The 14,217-nt window shown below is 64.8% G+C and overlaps 2 protein-coding genes across 5 annotated transcripts; one reads left to right on the top strand and one right to left on the bottom strand.

Annotated features, from left to right (window-relative positions):
- The first annotated feature begins 529 nt into the window (after positions 1–529).
- On the top strand, positions 530–11,047 carry GTF3C2 (general transcription factor IIIC subunit 2). 4 transcript variants are annotated; one of them, XM_085319982.1, is made up of 16 exons: positions 530–1,062; positions 1,590–1,684; positions 1,924–2,001; positions 2,451–2,549; positions 2,838–3,065; positions 3,418–3,529; positions 3,696–3,813; positions 6,024–6,055; positions 6,289–6,418; positions 7,015–7,159; positions 7,460–7,621; positions 8,067–8,154; positions 8,548–8,676; positions 9,189–9,320; positions 9,753–9,855; positions 10,291–11,047. In XM_085319982.1, the coding sequence occupies exons 1-16, from the start codon at positions 718–720 to the stop codon at positions 11,001–11,003; spliced, it is 2,709 nt and encodes a 902-aa protein (XP_085176108.1). In that variant the 5' UTR covers positions 530–717; the 3' UTR covers positions 11,004–11,047. The 4 variants fall into 4 exon arrangements, with proteins under 4 accessions (XP_085176108.1, XP_085176111.1, XP_085176110.1 ...); XM_085319983.1 differs by having other exon boundaries at positions 532–1,062; positions 9,748–9,855; positions 10,291–10,584; XM_085319985.1 differs by lacking the exon at positions 10,291–11,047 and having other exon boundaries at positions 531–1,062; positions 9,193–9,320; positions 9,753–9,840.
- Positions 11,048–11,677: 630 nt separating this feature from the next.
- On the bottom strand, positions 11,678–13,889 carry SLC30A3 (solute carrier family 30 member 3). Its single transcript, XM_085319992.1, has 7 exons — positions 13,523–13,889; positions 13,297–13,443; positions 13,065–13,218; positions 12,354–12,558; positions 12,158–12,263; positions 11,914–12,048; positions 11,678–11,823 (listed from the first exon to the last, which is right to left on the bottom strand). The coding sequence occupies exons 1-7, from the start codon at positions 13,887–13,889 to the stop codon at positions 11,678–11,680; spliced, it is 1,260 nt and encodes a 419-aa protein (XP_085176118.1).
- Positions 13,890–14,217: the final 328 nt, after the last annotated feature.

The following is a 14,217-nucleotide window of genomic DNA, read 5'->3' as shown; positions in this document are numbered from 1 at the left end:
CTCCGGCCCCGGGACCGGCCGACTGCCCCGGGAGGCCCTCGCCCGGGCGGCAGTGTTGGCCTCCGCGGATGAGCCCCTGTGGGGTGGCTGTTTGAGGGCGGGGGGTGTCCGTGGCGGGGAAGGGGCCTCCTCATCTCCTGACGAGGCCACGACGGGGGGGGGGAGGGAAGCAAGCTGCATGAGCCCACACCGCTGCAGAGGGGTTCCTGAGTGCCCTGGGGTACCTGAAAGCAGGTTCACRCAGCGCCTGGTGTCTCTCAAGCACTTGTGCGCAGCTCAAATTCGCAGGGGAAGAGCTGGCCGGGTTGGAGAGAGGCAGGAGCTGCCTTGGTCTTGCCCCTCTGGGGTGCACGGAGGGGTGGTGAAGCATGTGATTTGCCTGCAGCAGGATGCAGCCAGAACTGCCCTTGCTGAGGACCCTTGCAGGAAGGTCTCTGGCTTTCTCGTGCCCTGGCTGCCAAAGGGCCGAGTACTACCGTAGCCTGTTGGATGCTTTCCCTGTGTGGTCCCAAAGCCCCCGGGGAGGCTGGGATTCCCTGGGGAAGGGAAGGGAAGGGAAGGGATGTCCTCCGTACCAGAGCAGTAAGCCTGGACGCTGCATGCTGCCATCGAGGTGGGCTCTGGTGCAGCCTGGTTGTGGTGGTGCTGGGGCAAAGCGTTTTCCCAGCCCACAGGCGGGAGGGGTGCGTCTGCCTGGTCTGGGAGGGCTAAGTGACCATGACCCCTCTGCTCACCTGTGTGCAATGCTTTCGGTGTCTTAGGGCTTTGCTGTACCTGCAGGAGCTGGCAGAGGAGCTGACATCTGTGTGCCAGCTCCCAGCATCCACAGAGGACACCCAGGAGCCAGAGCTCGAGCATGCCCAGAAGAAGCGTCGTAGCCAGAGGAAAAAGGAGGAGGAAACAGATGGTGATGACCCTGTGCGAGATGCTGACTTTGTGCCCTCAGAGGAGGTGTTGCTGCAGGCAGAGGAGGAGGAGGGGAGCGACGCGCCGCTCAGCGAGGTCTCGGAGTCAGAGCCAGAGGCTGTCCGAGGGCACGGTGCAAAGACGTCATCTGCAGGGGTAATGGCAGGCTCTTTGCCTTGGCGGCTTCCTGCTCATCACCTGGGGTAAACCACACAGAGTGTCTGAGCTGTAGAGTTACAGTGTGGTGCCTCTGCCCCTCGGTATTTGAGGCAGAGGCAGCCCAAACAGCCCTGAAGCAGGATGCTGTCAAGGATGGCATGGTGCCTGTCAGGCATGAATTCAGGCACAAGCTTCTTTGTCTTAACCGTGAGCAGAGCAAGGGTGGCGGGGACAGGGTAGGAGAGGAGTGCAGGGCTCCAGCTGAAGCCCGTGGGAGGGAGGTAAAGGCAGGGTTAGGAGAAGCAGGCCTGTGGTTCCTGGACGAATAGGATTTTGTGTCTTGAGCTTGCACTGGCACGGTCTTGGGTGAGCGCTGCAGCTGAGGTGGGAAAGAGTTCTGTGCTCTTGGGCTGCATTAGCCTTGTCCCTCCAGGGGTTCGTGGGACCATTTGGGCAGGCAGAGACGGGCGGGATTGGGCCCTTAGGCCAGGTCCTGCTCTGAGCCTGTTTGCTCTTGTGCCCAGAGATCCAAGCCTCAGTGCCGAGGCCTCGCTCCCAACGGCTTCCACAACTCCATCATGGCCCCAGTGGAGAAGTGCTCCAGCCTCACCTGCAGCGTGTGAGTGGAGAGCTCGAGATGAGTGTGGGCACTGGAGGGCTCGGGGGAGGCTAGGCGGAGCAGTGGGTGTTGGTGTCCTGTACGTCCTCGCTGCCAGAGGCATGAGGACAGAGGGGCGTGTGCCGTCGGGAGCACGCCCGGGATGTTCGGGAGCCCCGAGTCCGGGTCGGCTGCGCTGCTGGGGTTGGACCTGGGCTGGGAAGGGAGATTTGTTCTGATGTCTGGTTTGTGTGCTGCAGGCGGGATCAGAATTACTCACAGTGGGAGTTTCCTGACTGGATCCCTTTGGTGCACAAGTGGACGTGCCTCTCTGAAAGGTACCGACCGTCTCCTGGGTGCTGGCCTGAGCGGTGCAGGAAGGGAGAGGGGCTGGGAGGGAACGCGTGGAACGGGCACTGCCTGCCATCAGGCTGCATGATGGGGCAGGTCCTGGTAATGACGTGGGCAGCTGGGGCGGGGAGAGTCAGAGGCCTGCAGCCGAGGAGGCTGGYGGGCAGTAAGGACACAGCTAGTGGTGTATCCTTCATCCCTCTCRTGGGATCAGGTTCTAGCTTCTTCATAGCAGGAGCTGGGGTCTTGTGTTATTTTTTTCCATGGACCCTCAGGCAGTCCAGGGGTCTGCAGCAGGGCATGCTGGGCTGGGTGGGTGCTGGGCACGGCCGGCTGGGAGAGCCCTGCGCCTGGGGCAGGGCTGGGGGAGGGACAGGTGGTCCCCAGAGCAGGACTGTGAGGGGAGGCATGTTCTCACGTTATTCTGCCYCTCCAGTGAAGCTGCCCCATACCTGCCAGCGGAGGAGAGATCTCCCCTTTTCTTAATTCAGCGGGAAGGCATTGAAGAAGATGGTGCCTTGCAGAGAATAAACAGGTCTGTGGACAGGGCTGCCGCAAGGGATTGCTGAGGGGGTGGATGTAATGCCTGGGACCCCAAGCAGCTGATGTGGGTGGCTGCTGCCCTGGCAGATCTGGGTCAGCAGCAGAGCGGTCCAGCAGGGCTGGTAGTGGATCCACACAGCGTGCCCTGGGATCTTGCTGCAGAACAGAGTGGTCCCATCCTGTGTGGTGCCCTGTGCTGGCTGAGCATTGTCCTCCCTTGGTCCATGCGCTGCGGCAGCGCTGCTCTTGGCAGGTGCTTCTAGCTGCCTCCTTGCTGCAGGTTTAACTCCCTGCAGCCCCATGAGGAGCGCCTGGACGTGTCCTTCTTCGTGGGCGGCCCTGTGTGGGCGATGGAGTGGTGCCCGTCCCCGGAGGGCTCGGCGGCCTCTCAGTACGTGGCTCTCTACTCCCACAAGAGCATGGACGAGACGCACAGCGTGGCTGGGCTGCACGGCGGCCCCGCGCTTCTGCAGCTCTGGAGCCTGGGCACGCTGCAGCAGGAGGAGGGGTGAGTCATGCGGCTGGAGAGCGGCCTCGCATGGGAATACGATCAATCCATCGACTGGGGCTGTGCTCCTCCCTCCCCTGTCGTGCAGGGAGGGGCAGGGGGAACGGGGTGTGTCGGGTCCCTCAGTGGCTGGCTGAATTCTCAGTATGGCTCTGGGCTGCACRTGCAGCTCCATGGAGCTCTGAGCAGGCTGCAGTGACCTGCCAGTGCCTGGAGGCTTGTCCTTTCCCAGGGCTGCCAGCCATGGCCCGAACCATGCAGGTTGTGCTAGAGCCCAGCTTTGCTGCTGGCGTGTACTGTAGTTGCTGGGTGCTAGCTCCTGCCTTCTTCTTGCTTCAAACTGTGCCTGCAGCTCTGCCAACAAAGTTGGGCTGGCCTATGGTGTCGCTGCTGACCATGGCTGCGTCTGGGACATGAAGTTCTGCCCGAGCGGTGCCTGGGAGCCGCCCACCACCTCCAGGAAGGTAGGTCTGMACTGGGAGGAGGCTGAGCTGACAGCTCTAATTCCTTGTCCTTGCTGTGGCGTCAGCTTCGCCAGGCAGGGGAGCATGGCTCCTCTGTGGCCCTCACCCCTTGGAAGCCACAGCTCACAGCTGCTGAGAGCTTGAGCATGTGTGTCTTGTTCTGCAGCATCCTCAGATGAGCCGTCTGGGCCTCTTGGCCGTGGCCTTCTCRGACGGCAAGGTGGTGCTGTACTCCCTCCCGCACCCCGAGGCCCTGCAGACCTGTAAGAGAACCCAGGTAAAAGGTAGGAAGAGCTGCGCCGCCTGGCAGGGGAGTGGGGCAGGGACGTCCTGACCCTCGTCCCGCTGTGCTGGAGGGTGGACAGTGGAGCCCCAGGGCCTGTCTGCCTGCAGAGGCTGTGGCGTGCTGTGCTGAGGCAGGGGAGCACTGGCAGCTGCAGCCCGTGGCCGTGGTGCTGGTGGGGCAGAGCCATGGGGCAGGCTGTGGTTGCCTGATGCAGCCTGTCAAGGAGGGACGGTGCTCAGACCTGCACCATCCACCCTGCCTGGGAGCTGTGATGCAGCAAGGTGCCGTGAGCCTGCTGCATCCAGCCTCCAGACACGAGGTGGGGCAGCCCTGCTGCTGTCATTACTGCTGGCTTTGGTGTGGCTTCTGGTAGAGAKAGCGGCTGGGAGCTCTTTTTGGGGAGCAGCTTCAGGATACGTTGAAACGCTGCCRACCAGAGACGGGTTCGGCAGCTGGGGGATGCTGCAGCAGCCTGGCCAGCGCGTGGCTTCCCAGGACAGCCCTGCCTGGAGCTGAGCCTGGGTAGGGCATGCTGCTGCTGGAAGCCCCTCCCATTGCTACGGCTGGAGCAGCGTTGCAGGGCAGCACGTGTCTGCTCAGCCTGCAGTAGCGTATTTCGCAGCCTTGCCTGCCCGCCCGCTTGCTACAGGAAGGCTGCGGGGGTGGCAGGGGCTGTGCGTCGTGSCAGGGCACCGGGCCTGCCCGGTCGTGGCAGAGCTGCTTATTCCAGCCCAGCTGTGAGCGGTTTGTCGTWGCGGGGATCTGGGGTTTGGAGCACTCTGCAGACTCCGGCTAATGGTGCTTGTAATAGTCTCATCTGCCGGGTGCTGAGCAAGATTGATGACCTGTGCGTGCTGCTCGTGGTCGCTCAGCCGTGGCCGACAGCCTGTGCGCTCACTGCTGGCAACGGGAGATTGGTTTCCTGCACCAGAGCGTGGCTGCTCACCCCCATCAGCACGTCGTGCTGCTGCCGGCGCGGGGCCCTCCGCCGTTCCCTGGTGCAGCCTCTCCCGACCCCCGTTCAGACTGTTGGTTCCAGTTGGTTTGCGCTGCTGCCGCAGCCCCCACGTGGGACGCTTGCAGCAGGCACGGATCCTTCCCCAGCCTGCAAAGCTCTCGTGGACAGACTTAGTCCTGTCACGTAGCATCAGCCTGGCTGCGCGTGCTGTCTGTGCGCCTTGCAGTCAGGGTGAGGGTGCTAGTGGGGATTTGTAGCTGTAGCATCAGTGTCACACATGGTTTGGGGCCCTGCTGGAGGCTCCTGGGTTGACTGGGTAACTGTGCTGCATTCCCTGGGGGCCCCCACGCCCATCACTAGGTGTTTTTGCCTCGTGAACAGCCAGTGCCTTCCCCGTGGCTGCTCTCTGCTCCCTGATCCTGCTGTAATTGAAGTGCCAGAGAAGATGCATGGCTGCTCTGTATCTCTGCGTGACACCACCTCTGCCTGCAGTTGCTGCGCTCTGAGTTGCAGATGCACTTGTTTTTCTGCTGAAAGCTTGCTGATATCTCAGTCAGCCGCACCCTGGATGCGGGGTCCTTTGGCCCAAGAGGTGTGGGATAGGGGCCCTGCAGTACTCGCATGCTTCTGGCAGGGCAGACCCTCCAGCAACAGAGGCGGTGCATGGAGGGCCTGTAGGCACCTCGTGCGAGCTGTTTGGGCATAGAGGGGCCCTGTCAGGCTGCACGCGGTGGGGCAGCTCCCTGGAACTGCTGTCCTGGCTTTTTGGTCCCCTGGCACAGGCGTGGCCTGACCAGCTCAGCCTTGCTTTGCGGGGTGCAGCGGTGTGTCCCGCACAGTTTCCTCCCTGATGGGGCCGTGGTCTAGCTGAAGGGACTTGGAGTGGGATCCCCGTGTGTTTGGTGAGATCTTTGGGATAGGGAGGGAACATCAGACCTTTCTCATTTCTGCTTGAAGAGCTTTCAGTGCTCTTCTCCCTCTGGCGCAGGCGAGTTCCTGGAGGTCATGCCTCTGCGTGGTCTTGGATTTGCTGATCCATTTACTCCTGTCTTCTGCTGGGCATTGCCTGCCAGCTGTTCACAGGCCCTGGTGGGGATGCTGCTCTGGCTGGGTGGGCAGGATGGGGACTGGGACCCCGGCCGGGACCGCAGGGAACACTGAGCCAGGCTCTAGGCTGCTGAACAGCTCCCGCCACAGGGAGTTTCTAGGAGAGCTGATGTCTGTCTTGACCCTCCTCTGCTCTCTTCTAGATGGGTTCCTCCACAAGCACCTTATCTGCAAGGTCAGTGTCCTCTACCACTGTGTTCCCACATTGGGGCTGGCACCCAGCAAGCTTCTTGCCCAGTGTGGGTGGGAGAGCTGGGGAGGCAGTCAGGAAGCTGGCAGGTTTCGCTGGCCCAGGACGTCTGGGGTGGCAGAGTAGCGCCTTGATCCCAAACCTGTGTGTCCCTGTCTCTTGGGACACGGGTGGTAACAGCATGGGGCTGTGATCTGTGTTTGTTTTTGTTTTTCCAGGTACAGTGTATTGCCACCCTCCGGGTGGGCTCTATCCAGGCAGGGAATGCGTCTGAGTGTGGGCAGTGCTTCAGCCTCTCCTGGATGCCATCCAAGCCCCATCATCACCTCGCAGCTGGTTTCTATGATGGTGAGTCCTGCTGCGTGAGAGAGTCTGCAGCCCACGGCAGAGCTGGCAGGGAGCAAAGGAGAGGACCAGTCCTCACTGCAGCAGACAGGGGCATGCAGTGAGCTTGGTTACTGCCTCCGCCTGGGGCAGGGGACAGGGGATCCTGAGAATAAGGTATATGGACAGTGTCAAGTTGAGCAGCAGCAAGTGGGAGGCAGTGCTGGCATGGAGCTAGCGATGCGTAAGGACCTTCTGCCCTTCCCTGGAGGAGGGAGGTGGCTTTCCCTGACATGGTTCATAGGCCCCCTCACATACCTGTCAGCTCCAGGACTTTGCTCTGGTTTAATCCGTATCTGTCCATGACTTGCCTGGACATGAATTTGTGTTTGGCCTCGGGTGACCTGCAGCTTTGTGCTGCGCTGCCAGGACCTACTGTAGCTGAGCAGTATCATCCTGCCCTGAGCAGCCTGCCCTGGCTCTGGGTCTGCTGCTGTGCCTCACTGCTCCTGCAGCCCAGCCTGACTGCTTCTGCCCCTTGCTGGGCCGTTGCCCATCCACCAGCACAAGGTCAGGAAGGTGATGGAGCAGCTCATTGCAGACGTTTGTCCTTTCCCCAGGCACTGTGGCCATCTGGAACCTGCCCACCAAGTCCCTGCTGCAGCGAGTGCGCCAGCCTGATGGCTCCCTCAAGCTCTACCCCTTCCGGTGCTTCCTGGCCCACGACCACGCTGTCCGGAGCATCGAGTGGTGCAAGGCCAACAGGTGAGAGCAGGCCCGTGATGCAAGCTGTGGGCCCTGCTCAGGAGAACAGGCTTGCTCCTGGAAACAAGTTTCCCTTGCAAAGCTGGTCTTAAGAGGACTTGGTTCTGAGGGTGCTTGGCCCTCCGAGGCACCAAAGCCTGGCAGCAGGTTGGTTTTTGTGCTTTGTGGAGTGAGGGATGGTTTAGCTGCTGCCTGTGGCAGCAGTGCTCTGCTACAGGATCAGGCCGCTCCTTTCCTGAAGCAGGAACAGGGCACAGCTCTGCTCTGGGATCTGAGTGCTGCCTCTCTCCTGGTTCTCAGCAACTTCCTGGTCACAGCGGGGAACGATCGGAAGATTAAGTTCTGGGACCTGCGTCGGCTCTACGAGCCCATCAACAGCATTAAGCGGTTCCTCAGCACCGAGGTGGCCTGGCTGCTGCCTCACAAYGGGGTCACGGTGGCCCAGGACAACTGCTATGCCTCGTGAGTGCCAGGGCCAGCTTAGTGCCTGCCACAGGGGTGGCAAGCACACATCATGGGTCCAAGCACAGCTGCACAGCGTTAGTGCAGCTGAGGGGATGCCATCCTGTGGCACGGCTGTGAGCAGGAAGCAAGGATGGGAAGGACGAAGCCCTGGAGCTGGGSTGGGCATTGGGGTTGCTGCGTGCCCTCTTCTGGCACAGGTGTCCCTGGACTGACACGAATTTGCAGAGGGGTTCTGGGATCTTAACGTGCTCTTAACTTCCAAGAGCTGCCCTGAGCCGTGGTATTACCTGCTGCTGGAGAGAAGGCAGCTCCCCTTCCTTCCCTACTGCCAGCTGAGATCCCTGTGTCTCTGGGGAGGCGGCTTTCCGTCTGGGCTGCTTGGCTCTCGCTGCCCCTGGGCAGCAGCGAGGGGCACTGTCCTCATGTTCTTTTTCTGTTGCAGTTATGGTCTCTGTGGGATCCACTATATTGATGCTGGGTACCTAGGCTTCAAGGCTTATTTTGTGGCCCCTCGCAAGGGGACTGTGTGGGTAAGAGGCTTGTGCAGTACAGTCCTGTCCCCGGGGAGCCCTGAGGAGCCGTGGCCAGGGGGGTGGGTGCCACCTCACACCTGGCAGCAGCTTGGCCCTGCAGCTCTGGGCATGAAGGTGGGGGGCAAACTGCCAAACCCATGCGAGCCCCTGGCTCTTGGGGTCATCTTTTGCTCCTGGGATGAGGAATTGTGTCAGTAGGGTGAAGTGTTGTCTCCGCCTGCGGCCAAGCTGGCTACATTTGTGAGTCAGGCCCTGCCCCTGGGGAGCAGGGCTGTGTCCGGGGGTGTGCGTTAGTGCTGCCGCTGCCTGGCTGAGGGAGGCTCCTCTGGGCTGGGTGGTCCTGACGAGCCTGTTGGGACCCTGGTGTCTTAGAGCTGCCTTTTCCTGCAGAGCATCTCTGGCTCAGATTGGCTGAACACGGTGGCTGCTGGAGACATCACCGGGGAGCTGGTGGCTGCGGTGCTGCCTGACCTGGCTGTCAACCCGCTCAACATCAAGCGTCCCTCAGAGCGCAGATTCGTAAGAGCCCGTTGTCTCGGTGGGGCCTGTCTGTGGTGCACGTCAGGCTGGGCAGGKTGGCAGCTGTGTGTCTGGGTCGCAGAAAGGGGCTTCGTAAACAGTCCTTTCCTGGACATCCACTACCCTGTGCTTGCGGGTGGAGGCTGCTGTGCTCTTGTCTCGGGGCACAGGCAGTGGCTGTAGGTAGCAGGCCATGTTGTGGGGAAGAGCGGTGGCAGGAGGCTAGGCGCTGGAACAAGGACCTCTTGGGTTAGATTTGTGACCAGGACAGACCTGGCCCTCTCTTGTCGCATAGCGCAGTGGCCAGAACCCTCTTCCTCTCCTCCTGCCTCTGAGCCCATGGTGCTCTAGAGCAGGGCAGGACTCTGCAGGGTCCTCACAGCCCCAGCACGGTCCCAGCTGGCTGGGCCCAGGTCGTGTCTCCCAAGTTGGGATCGGCACTGCCTGGGGTCACAGCAGCTGCCCCTGGAGCACAGAGAGACCCACTGGCCTCAGCCCTCTCTCCCCCACAGCCAGTCTACAAAGCTGATCTGCTGCCCTGCGGCCCTGCGGGACCCGAGGGCGGCGAGCAAGCCCTGCCAAAGACCAGGCTCTACAGCGAGATGGTGACTAAGACCTACATCCGCTTCCGGGACACGGACCTGGTAYGAGGGCAGGGGGACCGACCCGTGGGGCTGGGGGTGCTCCTGACCGTGCGTGGGACCTTGCAGATGTGGGAGCAGGCTGAGGGGCCTGTTGGGCTGTGGCTGGGCAGATTGGGGGGCGACAGTGTATGGAGATGCTCCTCAGTGTGCASCAGCCCCTGGCCTCCTGCAGGGCACCGGTTGGCCCGTGATCTACCATGCTGCCCCACRTCCCTGCAGCCTGGACCCTGCGGTATCGTCAGCCTGGGGCTAGGCCTGACCAGAGTGTTTCCTCCTGCTGGCAGGGAGCTTGAGTAGTGAGCAAGCCGAGCGTGATCCCTGGTGACTGTTGATCCCTGGTCRTGGGGGGCATTGTGGTGGGCTTTCTCTGGGGAGCAGGACAAGGCTGTCAACATATCTGGCCCCTCACTGTGCCTCTGCTTCACAGCGCAGCTTCAAGAACTTCCCAAGCCGGGAGCCCATGCGCAGGATGCACACACAGGAGGTGAAGGCAGAGCTGAGTCTCGACCGCCTGCAGCTGGAGTCCTTGCACAAGGTGAGACAGGGCTGCGCTGGGCCAGCAGCCCCCCTCACAACTTGGGGAGGGGGAGCGGGGCAGGCAGGAGGCTGTGGTGCATGCCATCCCCTTATTCGGCTCTGGGCTTCCTCCCACCTAGCTGACTACCAGCAGCCTGAGGAGGCYAAAGGTCTTAGCACTTCATCTTGCCACGGGCCAGGCTCCCTGCCAGGCTGAGATACAGGGTGATACGCGTAGACTGGGATAGCACATGAGGGGGGAGGCCGTGCCCAACCCCTGGGCCCAGCCCAGGGGGAACATCRTCCTGCTCCCAGCAGACCTGCAGGTGCTGCACAGCTGCCCCAGCGGCTTGCAGCCAACCTCTACATCCACCCGCTTCCACGCGCCGCCTCCTGGGCTACCGCAGTCCCAGGGCCTCAGCTGGTCCCCGCTGACTCTCTTCTCTTCCCCCAGGTGCGCTTCAGCCCCAACCTGGACTCGCATGGCTGGCTCGTGTCGGGAGGGCAGGCTGGCATCGTGCGGGCACACTGCCTGGCGGGGCTGGCATCTGGCGTGGGCCACCAGCTGCTCCTGGAGAGCCGTGCCCGCTTCAGCTCCCTGTACAGGGACCCGCCGGTCAGCCCCAGCCCCACGGAGCACTCGTCGCTGCCAGACGAGTAGCACAGTGTGATCCCTCGTGCTGCCTGCGGTGCGCGCTCACCCCGCGTGGGAGCCCAGGCCAGGCGGGCAGCCTGCGCTGGCAGGGCCCCAGGGGAGCTGCACGCCCAGCTCGTGGGGCTCCTGCCTGCCGGGGGGAGGGCACACTGCTCCTGGCTATCGCCTGGGATGTTCAGGGCACTTGTCCTCATGCTCTGGGCCTAGACGGATCCTTTTTGCCCTATTTGGCCTCAGGGGATGGGACGGGCTCCAAGTCCCTGATGGGGGACTTGGCTGAGCTGCGAGTCTTGCACTGTGGGGCTTGGCCCTGCCACGGGGGAAGCACCTGTGAGCCTGCAAGCGTGTGGGCCTGTGCTCGTCCCTTGCTCCTGGCTCCCTGCAGTGGGCCTGTCCCCGCAGTGCGTGGCCTGGTGCAGGAGCTGGCAGGGGCTGCTGGGGCCAGCCCCGGCCGGAGCGGGGCAGCCCAGGGCCTGCAGATGTGCCGGGAGCTCTGGAATCGCTCACATTGAGCCTGTGGTCTTAACTGTGCAGTAAATGGTGTTTGTTTTGTAAAGGCTGTTGGTGTTGCCGTGGGGCTGGGGCTGGGCCTTCGGGAAAGCGCCAGTGCCTGGGAGGGCCGGGCAGACCCAGGCGTCCCTTCTCCCCATCCCCTCCTCGCGGCAGCTGCTGACACTCCGCTGCTCTCGGACGCATTTATTGGAGCCTGCGGGCTCTGGGACCGCAGCCTGGCGTTSTTGCACGATGAGACAGACAGACAGACAGACATGCTCCACAAGCGCAACAGACACTGACTCACGGAGGAGGGAACGGATCGGGCTGCAGCGTGGCAGGGACTCCTCGCTCGTCCCCCAGCCGGGCAGCGCGCCGAGGTGCCAGGCTTGGTGCTGGGGCAGCGTGGGGCTGCGGCCCCTTCCCGGCCGGAGCGGGGCTGGGGCACCGCGCTCCTCCTTCCCGGTGCGCGGTGCTGCTGGCGCGGGGTCCCCCGCCGTCCTCTGGGGCCGTCGCAGGATGCCCGGGGCTGGTCCCTCCGGCCTGCCGCGGTGGGAGCTCCCCAGAGCCGGGGCACGGCTGGGCTCCGAGCGGGGGGCAGCCGGGGGCCGCTGTCCCCGCGCGGAGCCGGTGCAGCCCGGGCGGCGGAGGGGAGCTGCGGCCCTGCTCCGGGGCGGCCCCGCGCGCCRCCGGCTCAGGCGCGGGGGTCCTGGCAGTGCCAGCAGGCTGCCGTCTCCTCCGAGTACCGCTCCACCTGCACCGTGCACGACGCGAAGCCGAACCTGCTCCGCAGCTGGGCGGTGGCGTCCCACAGCACGGCCTCCGGGTCCGCGCCGGCGTCTGGGGGGGCAGCGCCGCTCAGGCCGGGCGCGCGGGGCTCCAGCGCGGTCGTGCACCGTGCCGTGCCGGGCCACGCGCGGGGGCACTCACCCACGGCCACGTGCGCCGACACCACGTGGTGGCTCAGCGTCAGGGCCCAGATGTGCAGGTCGTGGGCGCCCTTCACCCCGTCCACCGCCAGCAGCGCCTCCTTCACCGCGCTGAACTCGACGCCGCGCGGCGCCCCTGCCACGGCGCCGGTCAGGGGGCGACGGCCCCGCTCGAGCGGGAGCTGAGGCCGCCGCAGCCCCAAAACCGCTGCAGCCCCAAAACCRCTGCCCCGGCCACCGCTCACCTTCCATGAGGACTCTGAAGACGTCACGGAGGATGGTGAGGGTGGAGCCGAGGACGAAGACGGAGAAGAGCAGGGTGCTGATGGGGTCTGCAATCTTGCACTGGGGCTGCAGGGAGCGGAGGTTGCGTGAGGCTATGGGGCTGGTGCCCCATGGCAGCCCTGTCCTCGCCCGCCCCGGGCAGAGCAGGACACCCACCTTGAAGTAGATGACGGTGGCGGCCACGAGGACGCCGACGCTCTGCAGCAGGTCGCCCACCACGTGCACGAAGGCGGCGCGGACGCTGGTGCTGCCGGGTAGGGGCGTGCGGCCGGGCAAGCAGCCGCCGGGGCCCTCCTCCAGCTTCTCGTAGCCCGGGCTGTGGCTGTGGGCGGCGCTGGACTGGCGCAGCACRTAGGCCATGCTGGAGGGAGCCAGGCAGCTCAGCACCATCCCAGCCGGGAGCCAGGGGCTGGAGGCGCAGCAGGGGCAGGGCGGGTCTGGGTCTGGGTCAGGTGTGGGGCACACGCAGAGCCGGAGCATGCGTGTGGGGCTGCAGGGCCAGGGTGTACATGTGGGGCTGGAGCACACATGTGGGGATGGGCATGAGAAGGCTGCAAGGCTGGGGCATATGTGTGAGCTGGAGCACGCATGTGGGGCCAGAGCACATGCATAGGGCCAGGGCTGCAGGGCTGGGGCATGTGTGTGGGGCTGGAGCATGCACGTGGGGCCAGACGCATGCTGGAGCCAGGGCTGGGGCCAGGCCTGAGGGCGAGCACTGCACGAGGAGGCCAGGGGATGTGGGACCACGGGCTGCACGCGGGGGCTGGACACCACGAGCGCATGGGGATGGAAGATGTCCCTGGGGCCAGGGCTGGGGCTCGGGGCGCACGCGTGGGGCGGGGGCGCGGTGGCGACTGGGGGACGTACACCAGGTTGACCCCCACGGCGCCGGCGGAGGTGGCCAGCATGGCTCGCGCCTCGATCTCGTAGTCGCCGCTGAYGATGCGGGCGGCCGCCAGGTAGACGAGCGCCGCGGTCACCACCCAGATGGAGAGCACGGAGGCCAGCGCACCCAGCGTCTCTGCGGGACGGGGACGGGGAGACGTCAGYGCCTGCGGCGGCCGTGGGGCTGCAGCACCATGCCCCCCCCAGGCCTCACCCGAGCGGTGCCAGCCRAAGCTCATGGTCCGGGTGGGCGGCCGCGTGGAGACCCAGAGCGAGAAGAGGCTCACGGACATGCTGCCCACGTCCGTCAGCAGGTGGGCCGCGTCCGTCATGATGGCCAGGCTGTGCGCCAGGTACCCGCCTGCRGCGAGTGGAGACGCTGGCACCGGCACCGGCCTCTGCAGAGCCGGCACCCGGGCCTCGCCCCCACCCCGCCTCACCTATCACCTCCCCGACCATGAAGATGCAGCAGATGGTGCAGGCGACGCTCAGCTGTCGGCGGGCCTGGAGCCTCCCGCTGCTGGGGCTGGGTGCGGCGGGGCTGCAGCGGCAGCTTGGTGCCGGACCCCCCTCCAGGGCAGGAGCCGTGGGCTGGGCCCCCTTCCCGGGGGGCTGCGGTGCCAGGGCATCCCGCGAGCTGGCAAAGAGGCTGCAGGCAGGAGCTGTGGTCAGCACTGGGCGCCTGGCTGTGCTGCACCCCAGAGCACCCAGTGCCCTCATCCTGCCGCCCCAGAGCTCCTGGTGGCTCTGGTCCTGCAGCCCCAGGGCTCTTTGTGGCTTCAGTCCTGCAGTCCCAGGGCTCCTCATGCCCCACTCCTGCAGTCCCAGGGCTCCTGCTACCCCAGTTCTGCAGCCCCAGGGCTCCTGGTGCCTCCGTCCTGCAGAGCACTGGGTGCCCCGCTCCTTCCAGCGCCAGCACCCCACGGCGGTCTGGGGACTTCGGTCCTGCCCGGCCCCAGCCCCTGCTCTCCCGGCGCCCGGGGTCGCTGTGCCCCGGCCCGGCCCCGGCCCCAGCCCCGGCCGCTCGAGCAGCGCTGGCGCCTCGGCCGGGCGCACGCGACGCCGCCGCGGCCCCGGGCGCGGGGGGTCCGGGCCGGTCTCTGTCCGTGCCCGAGCCCACCGCCGCCCGGGGGAG

This window comes from Rhea americana, unplaced genomic scaffold (assembly GCF_003343005.1).
Source record: "Rhea americana isolate MKP2758 unplaced genomic scaffold, rheAme1 scaffold_608, whole genome shotgun sequence".
Taxonomy (NCBI): Eukaryota; Metazoa; Chordata; class Aves; order Rheiformes; family Rheidae; genus Rhea; species Rhea americana.
The sequence above is the reverse complement of the archived record's forward strand: the minus strand, read 5'-3'. Positions and strand labels throughout refer to the sequence as shown.